Source organism: Scyliorhinus canicula, chromosome 13, assembly GCF_902713615.1.
Source record: "Scyliorhinus canicula chromosome 13, sScyCan1.1, whole genome shotgun sequence".
NCBI classification, from domain to species: Eukaryota; Metazoa; Chordata; class Chondrichthyes; order Carcharhiniformes; family Scyliorhinidae; genus Scyliorhinus; species Scyliorhinus canicula.
The window spans coordinates 66,443,857-66,467,361 of NC_052158.1; the positions used below are offsets into that span (position 1 = coordinate 66,443,857).

A 23,505-nucleotide genomic window follows, 5' to 3' on the forward strand; every position below is an offset into this window, starting at 1 on the left:
CCCCCCCCAGTCCCCCGGCTTCCTATAAAAGCCCCAAAGACCTTGTTCAGCCCTGCTGGATCACCCACTAGATTACCTTTCCCATCCACTACCCTCCCTATTTCCCTAGCCGCTTCCCTCTTCCTCAGTTGCTGCGCAAGCATTCTACTGGGCTTCTCCCCATGCTCATAAATCGCGCCTTTTACCTTTCTAAGCTGCTCTACAGCCTTGCCTGTAGTCAGCACCCCAAATTTGGTCTGCAGCCTCTGTCGTTTCCTGAGTAACTCTGGCCTCGGGGATTCTGCAAAACTCCTGTCCGTCTGTAGAATTTCCTTAATCAGTCGGTCAGTCTCTGCCCTGTCTGTCCTTTCCCTGTACGCCCGGATTGAAATCAGCTCCCCTCTCACCACTGCTTCAGCACCTCCCAGAACACCGCTGCCGAGACTTTTCCAGTATCGTTCCCCTGCAGTTAATTCTACATGCATTTCCTCAGCCTCTTGCACACCGCCTCGTCCACGAGTAATCCAACTTCCAGCCTCCATGGTGGGGGCTGAAAGCTGTCCTTACAACACTGCAGGTCTACCCAGTGCGGAGCATGGTCCGATATGGCAATTGCCGAATATTCTGCCCCCACCATTCTGACCAGCAGGTCCCTACTCACAACAAAGTAGTCAATTCGGGAATACACTGTGGACGTGGGGATAATACGAGAACTCCCTCGCCGGCGGCCGACTAATTCTCCACAGATCTGCTCCCCCATTTGCTCCATGAACCCTCTCAGTTCCTTTGCCATTGCTGGCAGCCTGCCCGTTCCTGAACATGACCGGTCCAGGCTCGGGTCCAGGACTGTATTAAAGTCCCCGCCCATGATCAACCTACGCGAGTCCAAGTCGGGGATCTTCCCTAGCACCCTCCTAATAAAATCCAAGATCATCCCAATTAGGGGCATACACATTGACCAGGACCACTCTCACCCCTTCGAGCTTACCCCTCACCATAATGAACCTGCCACCCCCATCCACGACTGTGCCCTCCGCCTCAAATTGTACCCTTTTATTAATCAGGATTGTAACCCCCCTCGTCTTAGAATCAAGCCCCGAATGAAAGACCTGACTGACCCAGACCTTCCTTAACCTAATCTGGTCTGCCACTTTCAGGTGCGTCTCCTGCAACAAGACTATGTCTGCCTTCAGAACCCGCAGATGCGCAAACACACGTGCCCTCTTCACTGGCATGTTTAACCCTCTAACATTCCAGGTGATCAGCCTGGTTGGGGGCCCACCACCCTTTTGCCGATCAGCCATCCCCTTTCCTTGGCCAGCCCCCCAGCCATGTGTCGCGCTTCATTTGGCCCGCCTCCTGGCCGGCTCCACCCATGACCTCCTCACTGTTACCATGCCCATTTTCCATCCCCGTCAGCCGAACGACTCCCCCCCTCCCCCCCTAGCAACACCATCAAATCACCTAACCCCGGCTCTAATCTAACTATGTGGACACCCCCCACCTCGGTTCCCTTTCAGCCTGGGGCTCCCAGCCTTGGCGCCAGTGCGTCTCCCACCCATTGTTCCCAGTCATCCCTCCCCGACCCATCCATACCACTTCCCCAGATCAGCCCTACTTAAGCAAACACTCTATACGAGTCATAAACAACCCCCACAATAGCACAATTCCAGTTAAACAAGACAAAAAAGAGATAAGAAATAACAGACACTCTCAGTTCTTCCCATACAGACACAGAAAAGATTGCACAAAGTTCCCCTGAAGCATCCCTCTCAACCCAACCCTTTTAACTGTTTTCTTTATTATTTTCCCCCCAGCCAAGCTCCAACTAATCAAGAGCACAAAAAGGAAACATTCAGGTAAACCACGCAAAAAGCACGCAAAGGAACAACAAAAACGGACCCAAACATACAGGCAATTTTCAAAACAGGAGAGACACCACGTATACTTAAAAGTTCTAACATGAGTCCAAATGCCCTCAGCTCAGGACCAGCCCTTGCTTCTTAAAGAAGTCCGTTGCCTCTTCGCGTTCCTCGAAATAGTGGTGCTGACCCTCATATGTAACCCACAGTCGCGCCGGAAAAAGAAGCCCGAATTTCACCTTGTTTTTATACAGTATCTCCTTCACCTGCCTGTAGCCTCCCCTCCTCCTGGCCACCTCAGCGCTCAAATCTTGATAAACACGCAGGGTAGTATTGTCCCAAGTGCAGCTTCGTGAGCTCTTTGCCCATTGCAGCACCCGTTCCTTGTCCAGGTACCTGTGAAAGTGTACCACTATCGCTCTTGGGGGACCCCCTTGTCGCGGCTGCCTCACCTGTACTCTGTGTGCCCTGCCCACCACCGGCGGGCGCGGGAACACCTCGTTCCCCAGCAACTTCTGAAACATACCCTCCACATATGCGGCAGCATCTAGCCCCTCTGCCCCCTCCGGGAAGCCCACGATTCTCACGTCCTGCCGGCGAGATCTGTTGTCCAGGTCCTCCAGCCTTTCCAGAAGCACTTTTTGCTGGTCTCTCAACCTCCGAATCTCCACATCCGCCACTGTTTGAAAGTCAGCCTGCTCCTCCACTGACTTCTTCAACTGCTGGAGCTTCTCAGCCTGATCATTGAGCCTTTTTCCCATCCGATCAATCGACTTCTGAAACGGCTCCAAGTGGTCATGCTTCAAAGCCAAAAAGCCCTCCTGCATAGTCTGCAGCAGCTGCTCCATTGTGGGCTGGGCTGTCGGCTCCTTGCTCTGAACACCAGCCATGCTGGTCTCTCTCTCAGCTTCCACTGTGCCCTTACTCGACCACTTCTTCTCATGTTTACGGTCCCTCCGGCTTCCTAGGTCCATACAATTCTGTATGGGTCCTGTGCCTGAGTACTATTGCTTTCCAGTTCCGCGCTCAAAAGCGCAAAAAAGTCAGGGGAAAAGGTCCAAAAGTCCGACCGAGATGGGAGCCACCAAATGTGTGACCTACTCCCTCATAGCCGCCATCGGAAGTCCTACTTTCCCCTTCTTAATCAATCCCTTTGTCCTTCTTTGCTGAATTCTAAACTGCTCCCAATCCTCAGACCTATTATTTTTCTTGGCCAATCTGTATGCTTCTCCCTTGGATCGGATACTATTTCTAATTTAATTTGTAAGCCATGGATTGGCCCTCTTACCTCCTTTGCTTTTGTGCCAGACAGGAATGAACAGTTGCTGTAGTTCCCCTAGGCGTTCCTTGAATGTTTGCCATTGTCTATCCACTGTCATCCCTTTAAGTAACTCTCCCCAATCTATCAGGGCCAACTCACGCCTCATATCCTCATAGTTCCCTTTATCAAGATTCAGCACACTAGTCTCCATATCAACTACTTCACTCTCCGCCTTGATAAAATATTCTATCATGTTGTGGTCGCTCATCCCCAAGGGGTCTCGTACAGCCAGATTGGCAATAATTCCCTTCTCATTGCACAGTGCAACATGGCATCAGGATGCAGGTGAGTGGACAGGGTGGCTGGAAAGAAGAGAATGTGAGGAAGTGGGAACAAAATGAAGGCTGGAAGCCCCTGCACAATAAGTAGGTGTTGGGAATGATGTGATGGAATAGACTTGGGAAGGCAAATTAAGGGATAGGGGTGATGCACACAATGGGATGCAGTGAATATGTTCACCTCTCCGGCCCTGCGTATTTCTACATTGAATCCGGGGCTGTAGCACCACAATGCTCCTGGTGACACCATCTCCCCAAACATTAACCAAACCTTCTTTGTCTAAGCAACAGGCTGCTCCTTTCCGTTGCCAGGGAACGGTATCATCCTTGAGCCCTCACAGCAGCAAGTCCAAGGAGGTTTCTGTGAAGCACGGCCTAGTCTCTTGGTTCAATTACAAGCCTTCCGGCTCCTTGACAATCAAATCCAACTTGCATGTTTGGAGTGTTTCTTTAAGTTGAGATTGTGTCATGAGGATCCATTCTGTTGTTGCTGATTGGACAGGAAACTCAAAAGGAAAATGACAATTAGGTGGGTGAGATTAAAACGCGACCGACAAACGCACTTAATGTATTTCCAGATTTCCCACTCGCAACTTAGTTATTGTTTTCTTGCTGTCCCCAGAGTCTCTGTACATTACAATCCAGCCCAGTACTCCTTCTTATGCACCAGTGGCCTCAAATATAGAGCTGTCACTAATAAATCCAGAAACATTACTCAGAGTGCCGAGAATGGCGAACCTGAAATAACATGGTGCAGTTAATCATTTAGATGCACTCAAGGAGACTTACAGAAGTGAATGTTGGGTGATGCAGAGAAGAATTGTACAAGGGGGGGGGGGGGGGGGGGGGGGGTCAACATTTGAGGCAGAATGCATTCTGCTGACCAAGATCAGGAAGTGGCAGTTGGAATTTCGTGAGCACGTAATAAGAAATCGTGGTTTAGAAGGTCTGACACTGATGGGAAAGGTTGATGGCAAAAGACATCGAAGGTAGACCAAAAGCGATGTTTCAAAACAGCTTCTCAAACTATATCATCAACAAAGAAGGTCCACGCATTTTGAGCAAGATCAACGTGGAAGTCTGTGTGCAGTTCTGGAATCTATATCAGAGGAGGGATGTGAAAGCACTGGAAAGAGTACAGAGGAGATTTACCAGAATGTTGCCTGGGCTGGAGAGTTTTAGGCGTGAAGAGAGATTGGGAAGACTGGGCTTGTTTTCTTTGGAACAGAGGAGACTGAGGGGGGACATGATTGAGATGTATAAAATTATGAGGGGCATAGAAAGAGTAGAGAGGAAGAAACTTTTTCTGTTGGTGAAGGGATCAATGACCAGGAGGCAAAGATTGACGGTGAGGGGCAGAAGGATTCGGGGAGATGTGAGGAAAAACATTTTCACCCAGATGGTGGTGGGAATCTGGAACTCACTGCCTGAAAGGGTGGAGGAGGCAGAAACCCTCATAACATAAACATTTTTTTTTAGAGTACCCAATTATTTTTTTCCAATTAAGGGGCCATTTAGCGTGGCCAATTCACCTACCCTGCACATCTTTGGGTTGTGGGGGGTGAAACCCATGCAGACACGGGGAGAATGTGCAAACTCCACACGGACAATGACCCAGGGCCGGGATTCGAACCCAGGTCCTCAGCGCCGTAGACAGCAGTGCTAACCACTGTGCCACCGTGCTGCCCCTAAAAACCTTCATAACATTTAAGAAGCATTTCGATGTGCCCTTGCGATGCCAAGGCAGACAAGGCTATGGGCCAAGTGCTGGAGAATGGGATTAGAATACTCAGGTGGTTGGATGCGACGTGCTGAAGGCCTTTTCAGTACAGTTGACCTCTATGACTCCATGTTTGCCAACATGCTCTTCGGGCATGGCACTGGAAGAGAGTGATCATTCTGGATAAATGTAAGAGAGAAAGGAAAGGGAAAACGAATTGGGATGGGAAGAGGTTTGTGGGGCCATAAATAATTGTTGGGATTGCTCTGCTCCCAATGGCACGACCGTTGCACTTATTTGGTGCCTTTAATGATCGTAGGACACCCCTGTCTAGTCACTGTTGTAATGTGGGAGATGCAGCAGCCAATTTGTGCACAGCAAGATCCCATAATCAGAAATGTTACAATGGTCAGGTAATCTGTTTCTGTGTGGTTGATTGAGGGATAACTATTGGCCAGGGATAACTTCTCTTCTTTTCAAAATAGTGGCATGGAATTGTTTATGCCCATCTGAAGGGAGCCTTGGTTTGACATCTGTGCAGAAGGATGGCACCTCCGACAGTGTAGCATTCCTCCAGCACTGCACTGGAGTGTCACCTTGGATCTTTGTGCTCAAATCTTCGAGCGGTAATTGAACCCACAACCAGCTGACTCAGAGGTGGTAGTGATAGAGACTGAGCCACGTTCCGCCAACACTTTCTATTACAGCAAAATCTCCTCACCAGCGCCCATGGTCGTTTGGTGATGATCTTAAATTTATGCCCAACCCACTGGTTACTGCTGACTGGGCAGTAAAAATCATGTGTCCTGATGTATTTTTTTAATCAAAATCTTTCATTAGTTTGAACACCCGCCATCACATTCCCCTCTTAACCCTCTATGATCACATGAGAAGAGCCCAGGTTTTTGAGCCAATTGTCTTCCATAGTTCCTCTTCATTTCAACTTCTTACAACCCAACTTTTTACCCGGAAGGCATGGTGTCAGTGGTTAGCCCTGCTGCCTATGGCGCTGAGGACCCGGGTTCATTCCAGGCCCCGGGTCACTGCCTGTGTGGAGATTGTACATTCTCCCCGTGCCTGAATGGGTTTCATTCCCATAACCCAAAGATGTGCAGGTTAGGTGGATTGGCCACGCTAAATTGCCCCTGAATTGGAAAGAAATAATTGGGTACTCTAAACTTATTTTAAACAAAACACCTTTTTATCCAATTTGTTTCAGAAAAGAAACATAGAAGCACAGAATTCCTAAACTGCAGAAGGAGGCCATTAGGCCCATCCCATCCGCACTGACCCACTACCTAGGCCCACTCCCCCATTCTATCCCCATAAACCCATCTAATCTGCACATTTGTGGACACTAACGGGCAATTTGGCCTGGCCAATCCACCTAACCTGCACACCTTTGGGCTCTGGTAGGAAACTGGAGCACCCGGAGGAAACCCAGGCAGGCACGGGGAGAAAGTGCAAACTCCAAACAGTCAGCCAAGGCCGGAATTCAACCAGGGTCCCTGGCGCTGTGAGGCAGCAGGGCTCACCACTGTGCCACCGTCTGAATGTTTGGTAACCTCTCCAAAATCCTCTGCCCCAGCCCCAGAGTTCTGATCCCCTGTTAATTGTCCAAAGGTGCTTTATGAATGCATGATAGTTCTGTTGTTCACACCCTTTATTAAAGAAAAAAGACTAGGAAGAAGAGAGGAAGGAGCCATACCATGTCGGTGGAGAATTCTCTTCAAATGCTCAGCGGTTTTGTTTATTTCCAAGCAGGAGCATTGCTGGGAATCAGTTTCCAAAGGACAGCTCAGTCCTGAAGCAACATGTTGAGAAATAACGGCAATGAAGGGAATGATGCCATCAAACTCATTCCGCCAAAAGATGTGAAGGGCGAGTACTATGGTAGCTTGGACAATGAGGATGAAGATACTGACGATGAAATCTGTATAGAAAGGCAGGAGGTAGGTGATGTTCTTTCCTCATGTTTCAATTTATCTACAGAAACCCTTCGGGTTCCAGTCTTTTTAGCTAAGTATGTCGTTTCTTTCAAAGTAAGCTGGCAGAATGTGCGATGAGCTTAACTGTTCCAGTTGATCTATCTCTGACCTTCTAGATTCTCCATTTTATGGTGGTCATTAACCCGTATCGACACCTAACTCCTAGCTCATTTTATATAATTTGTTGTCCTCTGCACAGGTGGGCTTATACAAGGTGTGCACTGTGCACACTCCTGCTTCCAGTAACCTGGGCTCTCTTAATGGGTCAGGCTTGATCGTGTGTCCAGAACAGGGGCTTTTCACAGTAACTTGTGACAATAAAAGGTTGTTATTATTATTCTAACATCGAGGACATCACCGTAGAGTCAATCCTCTTCGAACATCCACACCTACCACTATGGGCCACTGGCTCGCCATTAAGAATAGGAAATCTGGCTGATTTTCTCTCCCCCTGTTCCCTAATCCAGATGTACTGATGTTAAAGCCTCAACCACAATGATCAGCTAACTGAGGTACATGTGAAGGATACTTAACATGGTTTATGAAAAAAAGGTAGTGCCTTACAAATTGGATTATATTTTTTGGCAAAGTTATCAAGACGGTGAATAACTGAAAGCCGGTAGATATTGTCTACTTAGAGTTTCAAAACGTTTTTGACAGCTTACCATAAAAGAACTCTGTGCAAGAGCGGACCTCTGATGTGTGTCACAATGCGCCGTTCGATGGTGGCGGAATGCTCTCTTCCCGCCGCTTGTCAATGGGATTTCCCATTGAAGCCACCTCACACCGTCGGGAAACTCATGGGCGGGTGTGCGCTCCCAATGTGAAGAGAGAAGCCCAATGGCCAGAGACGTCCGGCCAATATCTTGAGCAGGATGGGCAACTGTCTGGAAGGACATAGGTGAAAAGCAACCATATATTTTTGCAGAGACCTACTTTCACTTTTATTTTAATGTACTTTTTACTACTTTCATGGATGACCAAGAGTTGGGAACATGACTTGCAAATCATACTAAGATCTGAGTCAGAATTGTGCATGACGTCTGACTGCTTCAGGCAAATTTTGGATGAGTTGCAGGAATGGACTTGTGACTGACGATTTGGTGAATGATATCCATGTTTAATTTGGATATGTGCAGCTGCAGGGTGAATAGTTAACATTCATATACCCTTCATGGAAACTGCATGATAGAGAAAGAAAGAGAACTGGGCAATCTAGCACATACATCTCTAAAGGTACACAGATAATGTCCCGAAGTGAGAGCGAGAGGAAATGGAGCGCTGGGGTGCATCCATAGGATAATTCATAAGGCGGAACATCCTAGTTTGTCCTTGTACAAGTCCTTGGTCAGGCCTCAGTTGCATCCAATTTCGCTGGTGGGCGATCTAGAGGCTTTGGAAAGGTGAGGCCTACTTTGGTGAGGGCTACTCCCAATTTCCAATATAAAGCATCTTAGTTATCAAGATAATTTGGTCTTTACACTTTAAGGAATGGTAGATTTGGGAGGTAATTTCTCCAATCAGGTTTTCCTTCCTGCCACCTATTGAAGTACCTATATTAAAGTTAGAAATTACATCCTGCCTGATGATGACTGTGGTAAGCTGCCACTCCTCATCCTCATCAATCTGTCTTCAGCCTTTGACACCGTTGATCACACCATCCTCCCCCAATGCCTCTCCCTATCTCCCAGCTGGGTGGGACGACCCTCCCATGGTTCCATTCTCATCTATCCAGTCAGAGCCAGAGAATCACCTATAATGGCTTCTCCTCCCACTCTTGCGCCTGGAGTTATATCTGGAGTCCCCCAAGGATCTATCCTTGGCTCCCACCTGTTTCTCATCGATATGCTACCCCTCAGCTATGCCACCTGAAACCATGCCCAGTTCCAAATGTACTCAGATATGGGCAGCACGATAGCATAAGTGGATAGCGCTGTGGCTTCACAGTGCCAGGGTCCCAGGTTCGATTCCCCATTGGGTCACTGTCTGTGAGGAGTCTGCATGTTCTCCCCGTGTCTGCGTGGGTTTCCTCCGGTTTCCTCCCACAGTCCAAAGACGTGCAGGTTAGGTGGATTGGCCATGATAAATTGCCCTTTGTGACCAAAACGTTTAGGAGGGGTTATTGGGTTACGGGGATAGGGTGGAAGTGAGGGCTTAAGTGGGTCGGTGCAGACTCGATGGGTCGAATGGTCGCCTTCTGCACATATGTTCTATGACACCTGGCTCGGCCTCACCACCACATCTCCTGGCCCCTCTACTGTCTCTGATTCGTCGACTCTGGATTATTAGGAATATCCCCCAATTAAATATCAGGAAGACTGAAGCTGTCGCTTTTGGTCGCGGCCACAAAATCCATTCCCGAGGCATCAGTTCAATCCCTTTCCCACCAGGGGAATACACAATGGACAGGACGATGCTAGGATGTACAAAAGTATGAGGACATAGATGGGGTAGTTAGGAAGAAACATTTCCCTTAGTAGAGGGGTCAAATACTAGGGAGCATAGGTTTTAAAAAAAAAATTTAGAGTATCCAATTCATTTTTTTCAATTAAGGGGCAATTTAGCTTCGCCAATCTACCTATGCAGCACATCTTTGGGTTGTGGGGATGAAACCCACGCAGACACGGGGAGAATGTACAAACTCCACACGGACAGTGACCCAGAGCTGGGATCGAACCTGAGACCTCGGTGCCGTGAGGCAGCAGAGATAATCCACTGCGCCACCGTGCTGCCCCTAGGGGGCATAGATTTAAGGTGAGGAGCAGGAAACTTAGAGGGGATTTGAGGAAAACACTTTCACGTAGGATCTGGAACTCACTGCCTGAAGGGGTGGTAGAGGCAGGAATCCTCACAAAATTTAAGAAGCACTTAGATGAGCACTTGAAAGGTCATAGCAGACAAGGCTACGGGCCAAGTGCTGGAAGATGGGGTTAGAGTAGATAAGTGCTTAATGGCCGGCACAGACACACTTTGGTTTGTGTTGTAAAACTCTATGGCTCATTGGTGGCCATGCATTTAGCTGCCTAGGCCCTAACCTCTGAAATTTCCTCCCTAAATTTCCCTGCCTCTCCACCTTGCCTTCCTCCTTTGTAACCTGCCTCATTGACCTAATAACTCATGATGTAATTCTTGATAAGGTTCTGCGGAATGCTTTACAAGTTTTAGCTGATTTGACCCCCTCACCTCCATTCTCCCTTTTTCACCCGCATTCAATCTTATTGACATTTTTTTATTGTGGTCCTCCAATCTTTCTAGTCTGTCATAGAACAGTACAGCACAGAACAGGCCCTTCGGCCCTCGATGTTGTGCCGAGCAATGATCATCCCACTCAAACCCACGTATCCACCCTATACCCGTAACCCAACAACCCCCCCCCCCCCCCCCGCCCCCGCCCGCCTCCCCCGCCTTAACCTTACTTTTTAGGACACTACGGGCAATTTAGCATGGCCAATCCACCTAACCCGCACATCTTTGGACTGTGGGAGGAAACCGGAGCACCCGGAGGAAACCCACGTACACAGGGGGAGGACGTGCAGACTCCACACAGACAGTGATCCAGCCGGGAATCGAACCTGGGACCCTGGAGCTGTGAAGCATTTATGCTAACCACCATGCTACCGTGCTGCCCATTTCATATTTCACAATTTCCTGTATTTCTACCAGGTTAACATCATCTCCCACTCTTGGCTAGAGGTCTATAAAATAATGAAGAACATAGATGATGAAGATAGTTGACATCTTTCCCCAAAGGTAGAGGAGTCTAGTACAAGAGGGCATAGTTTAAGGTGAGATGGGGAGATACAAAAGAGACCAGAGGAGATATTCTTCACAGAGAGGGTGGTGAGTATCTGGAATGGGCTGCCAAAGGCAGTGGTAGAGGCGGATATGATTTTGTCTTTTAAAAAGCAGTTAGACCCAACGCCCCTCATGGAGGTTGGACATTGCCTATAGCAGACAAGGCCTTCAACAAAAAGATATCACAGGCCATAGCAGAATACATGGAGAACAACCGAAACGGGGAGGTCTCACCCTCCACGTTCTGGGAAGCGCTAAAGGTTGTAGTAAGAGGGGAAATTGTCACTTTCAAAGCTCGAAGAGAGAGGGAGGAAAGGGCGGCGAGGCAGCAGCTGGTCGACTCCATTTATGGAGGTAGACCATAAATACTCTGAGGCCCCGACCATAGAGCTCCTGGCGGAGAGGAAAGAGCTACAAAGGAACTTTGATCTGCTCTCCACCAGGAAAGCAGTGCACCAACTCCGCCAGGCGCGCGGGGCCCTGTACGAACACGGAGACAAAGCCAGCCGCCTGTTGGCACGCCTAGAATGGGGCCTAGAAGCACCACTAGCACTGGGAGAGATCATAGACAGCATTAGCTCCATGCGGGGTAGGTGCCGGACCAGATGGGTTCCCGGCAGACTTCTACAAAACATTTGCAACAGCGCTGGCCCCGCACCTGCGAGAGATGTTCACTGTGTCGTGTTATTCACCCTGGGGTAACACGGACTGCAACACGATGCAGTTAAACGACACAGCATACACCAAACGTAGGCGTTGGTTCAATAAGATTTATTGATCTCCAGTATTGAAACACACAGCTGCCTGTGTGGTTGACTCTCTATTCCTCTAAGTAAACTAACACTAACTATCTAGACCAGGCTAGCTCTGATCCACATGTAGTCGGTGTTGAATGATTTATATACCCTGACTGTCACTACAGCTATCACCAGTGGAAAGAGGCAGAGTGCTGATGCCTCGTGTGTTTTATAGTTGGAAGCCCCCTCTCCGGTGTTCTGTCTGGTGATTGGTCGTGCTCTGTTCTGTATGTTGATTGGCTCATCTGGATGTCTGTCACTGCCTGCTTTTACCTCATGATGTGCATGGGTGCATATTATGACACACAGACGCGCTAGCTAGGGGCACACTGCCACCCACCCTAGCACAGGCCTCAATCTCGCTGATACCTAAGAAAGATAAAGACCCAACAGAATGTGGGTCATACAGACCCATCTCACTGCTGAACGCAGATGCCACAATACTGGCCAAAACCCTAGCCAAAAGGCTAGAAGACTGTGTACCAGATGTGGTCGCAGAGAACCAGACCAGGTTTTGTCAAAGTTAGGCAGCTAACCTCGAACATCAGGCGCCTGCTAAACGTGATAATGACCCCATCCGGGGAGAGAACACCAGAGGTCATCATCTCCCTAGACGCAGAAAAGGCCTTTGACAGGGTCGAATGGAAATACCTCACAGAGGTACTGGAGCGGTTCGGACTTGGAACAGGGTTCACCTCCTGGGTAAAGCTCCTATACAATGCTCCCATGGCGAGCGTACGGACCAACAACACCAAATCCCGATACTTCCAACTGCACAGGGGCACCAGACAAAGATGTCCACTGTCCCCACTGCTGTTCGCTCTAGCGATCGAACCATTAGCAATTGCTCTCAGAGCAGCAAATAGCTGGAGGGGGATCCAAAGGGGAGGTAGAGAGCAGAGTCTCACTCTACGCAGATGACCTGCTCCTCTACATTTTGGACCCACAAAGTAGCATGGACGGAATAATCGCGCTCCTGAAAGAGTTTGGCGCCTTCTCGGGCTACAAACCCAACATGAGCAAAGGCGAGATCTTCCCGGTACACCCACAAGATAGCGCTAAAGGGACTGCCGCTTAAACAAGCCCGACACAAATTCCGCTACCTGGGGATCCAAATAGCCAATGACTAGAAAGGGATCCACAAATGGAACCTAACCAGTCTGACGGAGGAAGTAAAAAATAACCTGCAAAGATGGAACACACTCCCACTCTCCCTCACGGGGAGAGTCCAGACGATCAAAATGAACGTACTGCCCAGGTACATCTTTCTACTTAGATCCATTCCGATCTACATCCCCAAGGCCTTTTTCAAAGCGCTGGACAAACTAATCATGGCGTTCGTATGGGGTGGGGGAAAGAATGCTCGGATCCCAAAGAAGGTCCTACAAAAAACAAAATCCAGGGGGGGGGGCTAGCCCTCCCAAACCTACAATTCTACCACTGGGCAGCGATGGCCAAGCGAATAAGGGGATGGATCCAGGAGCCAGAAGCCGAGTGGGTGCGTGCGGAAGAAGCCTCCTGCAAGGTGACCTCACTCCGGGCCCTCGCCCCCATGGCACTCCCATCCCCACCCAAAAAACACTCCAGCAGCCCGGTGATAGCCACCCTCCAGTCCTGGAACCAACTATGGCAGCAATTTGGCCTGACCAAAATGTCGGACAAAGCTCCCATCTACAACATCCATAGGTTCACACCAGCGCTGACTGACGCCACCTTCAAAAAGTGGGGAAAGGATGGAGGGACACAGACAGTCAGGGACCTATACACGGATGGCAGGGTCGCAACACTGGACGAACTGACAAAAATTCCAGCTAGCCGGGGGAACGAGCTAAGGTACCTGTAACTCAAAACTTCCAACGAAAGGAGACAAGGATGTATCCACAACCGCCATGACAGACACTACTGGAAGACCTACTGGACGCAAGCATCCTAGATAAAGGGAACTGTAGCGACATGTATGACCGACTGGTAGAAAGGGCCGGCATCGTACTGGACGCAACAAGAAAGAAATAGGAGGAAGACCTGGGGATTGAAATAGGGTTGAGACTCTGGAGCGAAGCACTGCATAGTGTCTACTCCACCTGCACGTGCGCAAGGCTCAGCCTGACACAACTAAAAGTGGTACATAGAGCCCACTTAACAAGAACCCGTATGAGTAGGTACTTCCTGGAGGTGAAGGATAGATATGAACAGTGCCAAGGACCCGGCCAACCATGCCCACATGTTCTGGTCTTACCCCGGACTTGCGGAGTACTGGACAGCCTACTTCGAGGCTATGTCCAAAGTTGTGGGAGTGAGGGTGGAGCCATGCCCGAAAGTGGCGGTCTTCGGGGTTTCAGACCAGCCAGATCTATTCCTGGGGAGGAGGGCGGACGCCCTTGCCTTGGCCTCCCTGATCGCCCGCCGTAGAAACCTGTTCAGTTGGCGGTCAGCAGCACCACCCAAAGCTACAGACTGGCTGTCCGACCTCTCAGAATCTCTCCAAATGGAGAAAATCAAATTCCCCATCTGAGGGTCAGTCGACGGCTTCCACAGAATGTGGGAGCCATTCAACCAATTGTTCCGGGACCTGTTTGTGGCCAACGAACAAGCAGAAGAATAGTCAGGTAGCCAAGAAACAGGGGAAAGTAGCCGAGGTGAAGGAGGGAAGGATAGATTGGCGGTGGGGAGGAGGAGGGGGGGGGGGGGGGCACCAAAACCTAAGAGAATACAGTAGAAAGGCGAACCACAGGAGAAGGTGAGGGGGGGGGGGGAGTGGGCAGAAGGGGGGAGGGAGGGGGAAGAGGGAGGAGACAGGGAACAATAGAGGGGAACCAGTGAGGTGGGGGAGGGAGGCAAGGGAATGATAGCCGGAAGGAGGGCACGGGAAACGATAACAAACTTGGCATCTACAGGAGCAGAGAACAAGAAAAATCGGGGCGAAAGACGCGATGAACGGCTGAAGCGGAGGTGATCGCGAGATGACAACGGCAGTGAAAACCGTCCGGGAGAAGCAAACGACAACACAAACACCAGATCCGTTCCCGTATTGCCCTCTGTAATTGTTCTGTAATTGTTTTCCCGCAGCCCAAATGTATATGTACCCCCCCCCCCAGTTCCCCCCCCCCCCCCAAACAGATTCCTACTTATGTGCCAAAAACAACATTGCCTATTGTACAGAGCTGCTGTTGTTGAGCTAGCACATAATACCCTACCAGTTATTTAATTCTAACTTTTTTTCCGTTGTTGTTTGTTTTGTTTTTTGTGCATGTTCCCTTCTCTTCGATGTGTATATATATATATATATATGTGTATTCCATTTTGTGTACATAATGGTAAATATACTTTGTTCAAAAACCCAATAAAAAATATTTATTAAAAAAAAGCAGTTAGACAGTTCCATGGGCAGGGTGGATATTGAGGGATGTGGGCCAAATGCGGGCAAATAGGACTAGCTTAGTGATAGAAACTGGGCAGCATGGACAAGCTGGGCCGAAGGGCCTGTTTCCATGCTGTAAACATCTATAACTCTTAATTCACTTTTTCTCAGTCTTTTTTTTAAATTTAGAGTACCCAATTAATTTGTTCCAATTAAGGGGCAATTTAGTGTGGCCAATTGACCTATCCTGCACATCTTTAGGTTGTGGGGGAGAAACCCACGCAAACACGGGCGGGGAGAATGTGCAAACCCCACACAGACAGTGACCCAGAATCGAGCCTGGGACCGTGGCGCCGTGAGGCAGCAATGCTAACCACTGTGCCACCGTGCTGCCCTTCTCTCAGTCTTAAAGATAATGAAAGATCCCAAGGTGTTATCAAACTAAACTTGTCACTCAGCCATACAAGGAGATGTAAGGAGAAAAAGATTGGTAAAAGAGATCTGATTTGAGGAGTATCTCAAATGAAGAAACAGAAGATGTGGGTGGAGGGTTGTAGAGATGGAATTCCACAGCTTAGGCAGTTGAATAGTGGAGCAATGAAAATCAGGAATGTGCAAGTGACCAAAAATTACACTGTGGAGCATAGACACTGCAAGGGATTGAGGAACTGGAGGAGATTACGGAGATAAGCAGGGGCGAGGGTCATTGGGGCAATTGAAAACAAGGATGTAAATTTCAAAATCGTGGCATTGCTTAACCTTTAGCCAGTGTAGGTGAGTAAGCACAGGGTTTAATGGGTGGATGGGATTTAGTGCAAGTTAGAACAGAAACAGGGTTTGGACTGATCAGAATTTTATGGGGAAGAATTTTGGAGGCTGGCCAGGAAAGCGCGATGGAATAATCCAGTCAGGAGATAACAAAGCATCAGCTGAGCAATAGTTGACACAGTTTAAATTTCAAAGAGAATGCGCCTGTCCGAAATGGGGTATCTCACGGTTCCTAAATCTGAACTCTCTTTCATGTTCCTTTGCTTAGGCCAATTCTGAATGCCAAGTCACAGCAGAAAAACCAAAGAAAGAAGAAAAATGTAACTTTTTCAGTGATGGGGAAACCAGAGTTGGTGAGTTTTATACCTGCAAATTCATAGTGTTCATTTATTGGCAAATCGATTTGGGGAGATTGGTTTTCTGCTGGTTTTAATTTGGGAAGGGTTCAAAATGGAGGTGTTGAAGCCCATAATAAAAATCCCATTGATTAATCCATGGTGTTATAACATGGGTTAGGTGTAACTCGCTCAAAACTGCCCCATCAAACACACCCAGATAAAGAACCACACATCAAGTACAGAGAATAACTCTTCCTTCAGCCCTGAGAATACGTCTTAATTTTCAGTCACAGGTAAAACATTTTGTGACAACCACACTTCCCAAACCAACCCACAATTGTAAGGTTAATGAGATTGACATGTTTGTCATTATGTCGCCAATCCGAGGCAACTTTATGTACTCGACCTACACTGATAGTAAATTGATTAGGACTGTCCCAAACCATTTCACTCAATGCAGTCCGAGAGATATCCTTCAACTCCTGGCTCAGCCAGATTCACATCTCATTCCCCCGCCACTTACATGACCATTTAACTTTGCTGCTAATTCTGTAAGGATTTAGCAATTGGTCCGGATCTGACCCAGAGAAGGGAAACATTCAAACACTTTTGTGCCATTATGCATTTATTTAGATTTTGTCCTCGTGTGGAAGGAGGACCTAACAAAGGAATCTGAGAAATCGAGAGCTGAAGATATGGATAATGGCAGTCAAAAGAAGTCCAAACTAACAAAAGACATGGAGCAGGACACAAAATGGAGAAATAAATTTCTGAAGAACCTCAGGAGAAGTGACCTGCTGATGGAAATGGTAGGTCGGGGAGGGAGGAGGAGGGGTGTTGGAGAGAGTAGGTGGGGGAAGGGATGTTGGCGAGAGGAGGTTGTGGGTGTGTCTGTAAGGGTAGGGTGGGATGGGTGGTTTGGATAGGGTAGGTCAGGAGGTCGGAGTGTGCGTGTTGGGAGTTTGATGCATTTTCAAGTGTGTTGGGGGTATCAGAGAGGGTAGATCAGGCAGGAGTGTTGGAGAGGGTGTATTTTTTGGCAATTAGAACTCTTGTCCTTAGTTGTGCAGCCTGATTCTGTATCGGGGTGGTCCGGTAGCACAGTGGTTAACACTGTTGCTTCACAGCTCCAGGGTCCCAGGTTCGATTCCCGGTTTGGGTCGCTATCTGTGCGGAATCTGCATGTTCTCCCCGTGTCTGCGTGGGTTTCCTCCGGGCGCTCCGGTTTCCTCCCACAATTCCCAAAAGACGGGCTTGTGTACCCGAACAGGTGCCACAGTGTGGCAATGAGGGGATTTTCACAGTAACTTTATTGCAGTGTTTCTGTAAGCCTACTTGTAATTAAGATAGTTATTATTATTAGGCTACATTTATGAACACCTCCCGCTGATCACCTGTCATTTCATCTGTAAACAGATTAGTCCAGTTTACTGTTGATAGTCTCTGTCTCAGCCCTTTGAGGATAACCATATCTATGATATCTTAGCAGCTGCTTCATGTTTCTCCCTTTTAAACATTACATTGAACCCAATCATATTATGCTTAAACGTTCATGTGCTGTTAACTATTAATTAAATCTGACTCATTATATTTTACTATATCTAATGTGGTCTGATCCCCTGTGGGTTTTAGGGCATTTTTGCAGGAAATTCTCCTAAACACGCTCAATAAATTTGCTGTCCTTCATACATGTGCTAGTCTGATTATCCCAATCTACATGAAAGCCAAAATGCCCTATTAAAACCACTCTGCCCTCGCTACCCCCACCTCCATTAGATACCATGCAGTCCTGTTGGATTGTTCCATGATCATGCTTGGCAGTGTTTTGCCATTGCCTTCTGCAGTATGGCTGACCAGACTCTCCTGGTGGTTCTTACCACCCGCCATCAGGTGTAGTGGAAGGATTTACAGGAGTGGTGGGCAACCAGCGGTCTGGGGCCACATATGTTCCATCTGGGTTCTGAGTGCGGCCCACGAGACATTTTGTTGACCATTGCCCATGTGCAGGGTTACCCCATTCCACTGATTTCCCTTCACAAGGTTTTTTCCCATCAGTACGACTGAAGTGATTCGCACCTAAAGCAAGGGCAAGTGAAGTGAGGTGTGTGCCGATTGCTCACAACATTGACTGTGAGAGCCGCACGTTCCTTCTGTATCCAAAGCGTAATTGTTTTTACCATTTGAAAGCGATGACAGTTCCATTTATATATGAATGATGAAGCACTTTGTAGAATTCGTTATGAAATATTCGGCGTGTATTAAATTTATCCAATCTCATTCAAAGGTTCAGGGTTAGTCAACAAGCCTGACTTCAATCTTGCGGCCTTCTGACTAGACGAGGTTGCCCATCACTGATTTACAGGCTGATAATCAACATGTTTGGCCACATTACTAACTCTGTGGTCATCATATCCTGAAGTGGGACTTGAACCCAGAGCTTCTTGCCCAGAGGTAAGGATGCTCCCCACTGCGTGACAAGTCCTCACGCCCTTGGCTACATGCTTAACTCATCTTAGCATTTATTACAACCTATCACCTCAAAGTCAAGGGGACTATACAAACCTGATGCTACAGTCTTGAATGAGTTGAGATACAGACTAGTTGTGATTCAATTGAATGGCTCAAGAGGCTGAATGGCCAACTCTGTTTCTAGGTCGCCTATCTCAAGAGTTAACATAATTGTGATGTAGGCAAACGCAGCAACTGATCGGCACATAGCAAATTTCACAAGCACCAAAGACGTGAACAAGAAGTTAATGAGTTTCTGTTGCAAACTCTCTGTTCTTCTTGGAGTAATGCCAGGAATGGGCTGATGAGGCCTTGATTTAACATCTTATCCATAAGACAGGTGTTATGGAGGGGGCGGAGAGGTAGGTTGAGAGGTGGGGGGTGCCGGTTAGGTATCTCGGGTGCCAACAGAAAATGGTTGATAGGAATCATGATTTTATTTTGAGACGGAGTACGCAGCCAATTTCTCAAACTCCTTGAATTATGTCAATGCAATAGGTGATTAGATTGTGGTTTCACTATCCAACAGTGATGGGGAGACGGTGGCATAACAGCAATGGCTCTCAACCAGAGACGCCAAAGCTCTGGGGACATGGGTTTAAATCCCAGGACAGCCGGTGGAGGTGAATTTACTTTAATTTGTTCTTTGGGATGTGGGCGTCGTTGGTTGAACCAGCATTTGTTGCCAATCACTAATTGCCCTTGAACTGAGTGGTACTAGGCCATTTCAGTAGGGAGCAGTTAAGAGTTAAACGCATCACTGTGTGGGTCTGGAGTCACATGCAGGCCAGACCGGGTAAGGATGGCAGATTTCCTTCCCTGAAGGACATTAGTGAAACAGATGAGTTTTTACGACAATCGGCAATAGTTTCATGCTCATTAGACTTTTAATTCCAGATTTTTATTGAATTCTAATTTCACCATCTGCCATGGTGGGATTCGAACTCGGGACCCCCCGAGCACTACCAGGAGTTTCTGAATTACTAGTCCAGTGACAATACCATTCTGTCACCGCCTCCCCAAAATCTGGAATGTAAAACTAGTATCAGTAATGGTGTCCATAACAACCACCATCAATTGTTGTAACAGTCCATCTGGTTCAATAATGGTCCTATTGGGATGAAAATTTGCCATCCTTACCTGGTCTGGTCTACATGTGACCAGACCCACTGCAGTGTGGGTGATTCTAACCTGTTGTCTGAAATGGCCAAGCAAGCCTCTGAGTTCAAGGGCAAATAGCAGATGGGCAACAAGTGCTGGCCTCGCCAGCGACACCCATATCCCATGAAAGGGGACTGGGTTAATTGATGACCTCATAATAAAGGCACCCCTAGGGAGCAGTGATCAATATACAATCGAACATTGCATTCAGTTTGAGGGAGAGAAGTGTGGGTCTAAGACTCAAGTTTTAAACTTAAATAAAGGCAATTCTAAGGGTATGAAGACAGAGCTGGCTAAAATGAATGGGCAAATTAGGTTAAGGGATTAGTGATGCAGTGGCACATTTAAGAAGATATTTCAAATCCAATCCAAAATCCAATCCAATCCATAACACTCAGCAAAGATACAGCCCAGTGAGAAATAAAGATTCTAGTAGGGGGTAACTTATGAGCATAGATAGGGGGTTGTTTAGATAACAGGAAATAAAGAGGAGGATGAAGAATAGGTGGAAAGAGAGGGAGGCGGTTCTGGGGGCTGAAAATGAAGTGTGATCGTTCTCTTTTGCAGGAAAATTCTTTTGAAAAAACTGTTTTTAATTATGCAGGAATCTGGTCAAATTCTGCACCTCCTGCTGGGCTGGTTGGCATACTCTCGATTAGAAACCTGCAGTATCTGTATGCTGGGTCATAATGAAGGCCTGGGACACCCAGGAGTCTGATGTTCAGAGAGCCCCTACCCTCAGCTCAACCCGGGCTCGCTCCCCATATAATCACAGTAGCAATATGCCAAATGGCCATGGACTTTCAAGACCAATATCTTTTGGTAAACCTCAATCCCCCTGTGGTTTGTACAGGCTGATCTATTTTGTTAGATTTTGGCGCAGATTTGTAGGCGAACCAGTTTAGAAAGCTAATGCATTCAGAAAGAAATCTGGCAAAACTCACAGGATCCAAACAGCAGCCAAACCACAAATAAAATGAGAATTCTGTGCTCTGGGGGCCTTTGATCCCACCCTTGGGTGACAATTTTGAAAGATTTTTATTTTATTCAAGGCCTTTATACATAAAAATATCAGAAGACCAAAACATCAAGATGAATAAAAACCACAAACCCCCAACCTCCCCCGATACAGACCCACGACACACCCCACTTACTCATTTCCCCTCCTTATCTCCCCCCTCCAACTCCAAACCACCCACCCCCCCCCCACCCCCACTGACCCCTCAATTCACCTTAAAGAAAACAATGGACGGTTTCCATCTCGGATGGCTATCCACTCCATCTGTGCCTCTCATCACCTTGTGCACCTCTATCAAGTCACCTCTCTGCCTTCTTTGCTCCAGTGAGAAAAACCCTAGCTCCCTTAACCTTTCTTCATAAGACATGCCCTCCAGTCCAGGCACCATCCTGGAAAATCTCCTCTGTACCCTCTCCAAAGCATCCACATCCTTCCTATAATGAGGCAACCAGAATGGGGCACAATATTCCAAGTGTGGTCTAACTAAAGTTTTATAAAGCTGCAGCAAAACCTCGTGGCTCTTAAACTCAATCCCCCTGTTAATGAAAGCCAACACATAATACACCTTCTTAACAACCCTATCAACCTGGGTGGCAACTTTGAGGGATCTATGTACGTGGACACCACACCTCCACACTTCCAACTATCCTGCCTTTAACCCTGTATTCAGCATTCAAATTCAACCTTCCAAAATGAATCATTTCATATTTATCAAGGTTGAACTCCATCTGCCACTTCTTAGCCCAGCTCTGCATCCTGTCAACGTCCTGTTGTAACCTGCAACAACCCTCAACACTATCTACAACTCCACCAACCTTTGTGTCATCGGCAAACTTACTAACCCATCATTTCACTTCCTCATCAGTCATTTATAAAAACCACAAAGAGCAGAGGTCCCAGAACAGATCCTTGCGGGACACCACTGGTCACCGACCTCCAGGCGGAATACTTTCCATCCACTACCTGTCTTCTTTCAGCTAGCCAATCTGTATCCAGGCAGCCAAATTTCCCTGTATCCCATGCCCCCTAACTTTCTGAATGAGCCTACCATGGGGAACCTTATCAAATGCCTTACTGAAATCCATATACACCACATCCACTGCCCAACCTTCATCAATGTGTCTCGTCACAACCTCACAGAATTCAATGAGGCTTGTGAGGTATGACCTGCCCCTCACAAAGCCATGCTGACTATCTTTAATCAAACTATGTTTTTCTAAATAATCATAAATCCTATTTCTCAGAATCCTTTCCAATATTTTGCTCACCACAGACGTAAGACTGATGGGTCTGTAATTCCCAGGGATTTCCCAATTCCCTTTCTTGAATAGGGGAACAACATTCGCCTCCCTCCAATCATCCGGTACTACTCCAGTGGAGAGTGAGGACGCAAAGATCATCGCCAACGGTGCAGCAATCTCCTCCCTCGCTTCCCGTAGTAACCTTGGATATATCCCATCAGGCCCAGGGGACTTATCTATCCCGATGCTTTTCAAAATTTCCAGCACATCCTCCTTCTTAATATCAACCTGTTTGAGCCTATTAACCTGGTTCACAGTTTTCATGGGCAACAAGGTCCCTCTCTCTAGTGAATACTGAAGCAAAGTATTAATTTAGGACCTCCCCCATCTCCTCAGACTCTAGGCACAAGTTCCCTCCACTATCCCTGATTGGCCCTACTCTCACTCTGATCATCCTCTTATTTCTCACATAAGTGTAGAACGCCTTGGGGTTTTCCCTAATCCTTCCCACCAGGGCTTTTTCATGCCCCCGTCTAGCTCTCCTCAGTCCATTTTTGAGTTCCTTCTTGGCTACCTTGTACCCCTCTAGAGCCAAGTCTGATCTTTGCTTCCTCAACCTTACGTAAGCTTCCTGCTTCCTCTTGGATAGAAGCTCCACTTCTCTTGTCATCCAAGGCTCCTTCACCTTACCATTCGTTCCTCATCTCAGTGGGACAAAACAATTCAGCACTCGCAGATTGTTCCTGAAACAATCCCTACATTACTGTTGTGCATTTCCTCAAGAACAATTGTTCCCACTTTATGCTCCTCAGTTCCTGTCTAATAGCAGTATAATTTCCCCTCCCCCAATTAAATACCTTCCCATACTGTGTGTTTCTATCCCTCTCCATGATTATGGTAAATGTCAAGGAGTTGTGGTCACTGTCACCGAAATGCTGTCCCACCGAATCATCTGACACCCGGCCTGATTCGTTGCCAAGCACCAAGTCCAATATGGCCTCCCCCCTAGTTGGCCTATCTACATATTGAGTCAGGAATCCTTCCTGTACACACCTGACAAAATCTGCTCCATCCAAACCATTTGCACTAAGGAGGCTCCAGTCAATATTAGGGAAGTTGAAGTCACCCATGACAACAACTATGTTACTTCTGCACTTTTCCAAGATCTGACACCCAATCTGTTCCTCTATTTCTTTTCTGCTATTGGGGGGTCTATAGAAAACTCCCAATAAAGTGACTGCTCCTTTCTTATTTCTGACTTCCACCCACACTGACTCAGTAGACAAACCCTCCTCAACGACCTCCTTTTCTGCAGCTGTGGTGCACTCCCTAATTAACAGTGCCACTCCCCCTCCTCTTTACTTCCCTCCCTA

The 23,505-nt window shown here is 47.6% G+C and overlaps 1 protein-coding gene across 1 annotated transcript in view; it reads left to right on the forward strand.

Moving 5' to 3' along the window:
- The window catches only part of LOC119976585 (anoctamin-7-like), a 208,071-nt gene that overhangs the window by 44,806 nt on the left and 139,760 nt on the right, over nucleotides 1-23,505 (forward strand). Inside the window, exons 2-4 of the mRNA XM_038817188.1 lie at nucleotides 6,925-7,112; nucleotides 16,135-16,219; nucleotides 16,838-17,013. Coding sequence (XP_038673116.1) covers nucleotides 6,975-7,112; nucleotides 16,135-16,219; nucleotides 16,838-17,013 — 399 coding nt within the window. The 5' untranslated portion in view covers nucleotides 6,925-6,974. The remainder of the gene's footprint in view (nucleotides 1-6,924; nucleotides 7,113-16,134; nucleotides 16,220-16,837; nucleotides 17,014-23,505) is intronic.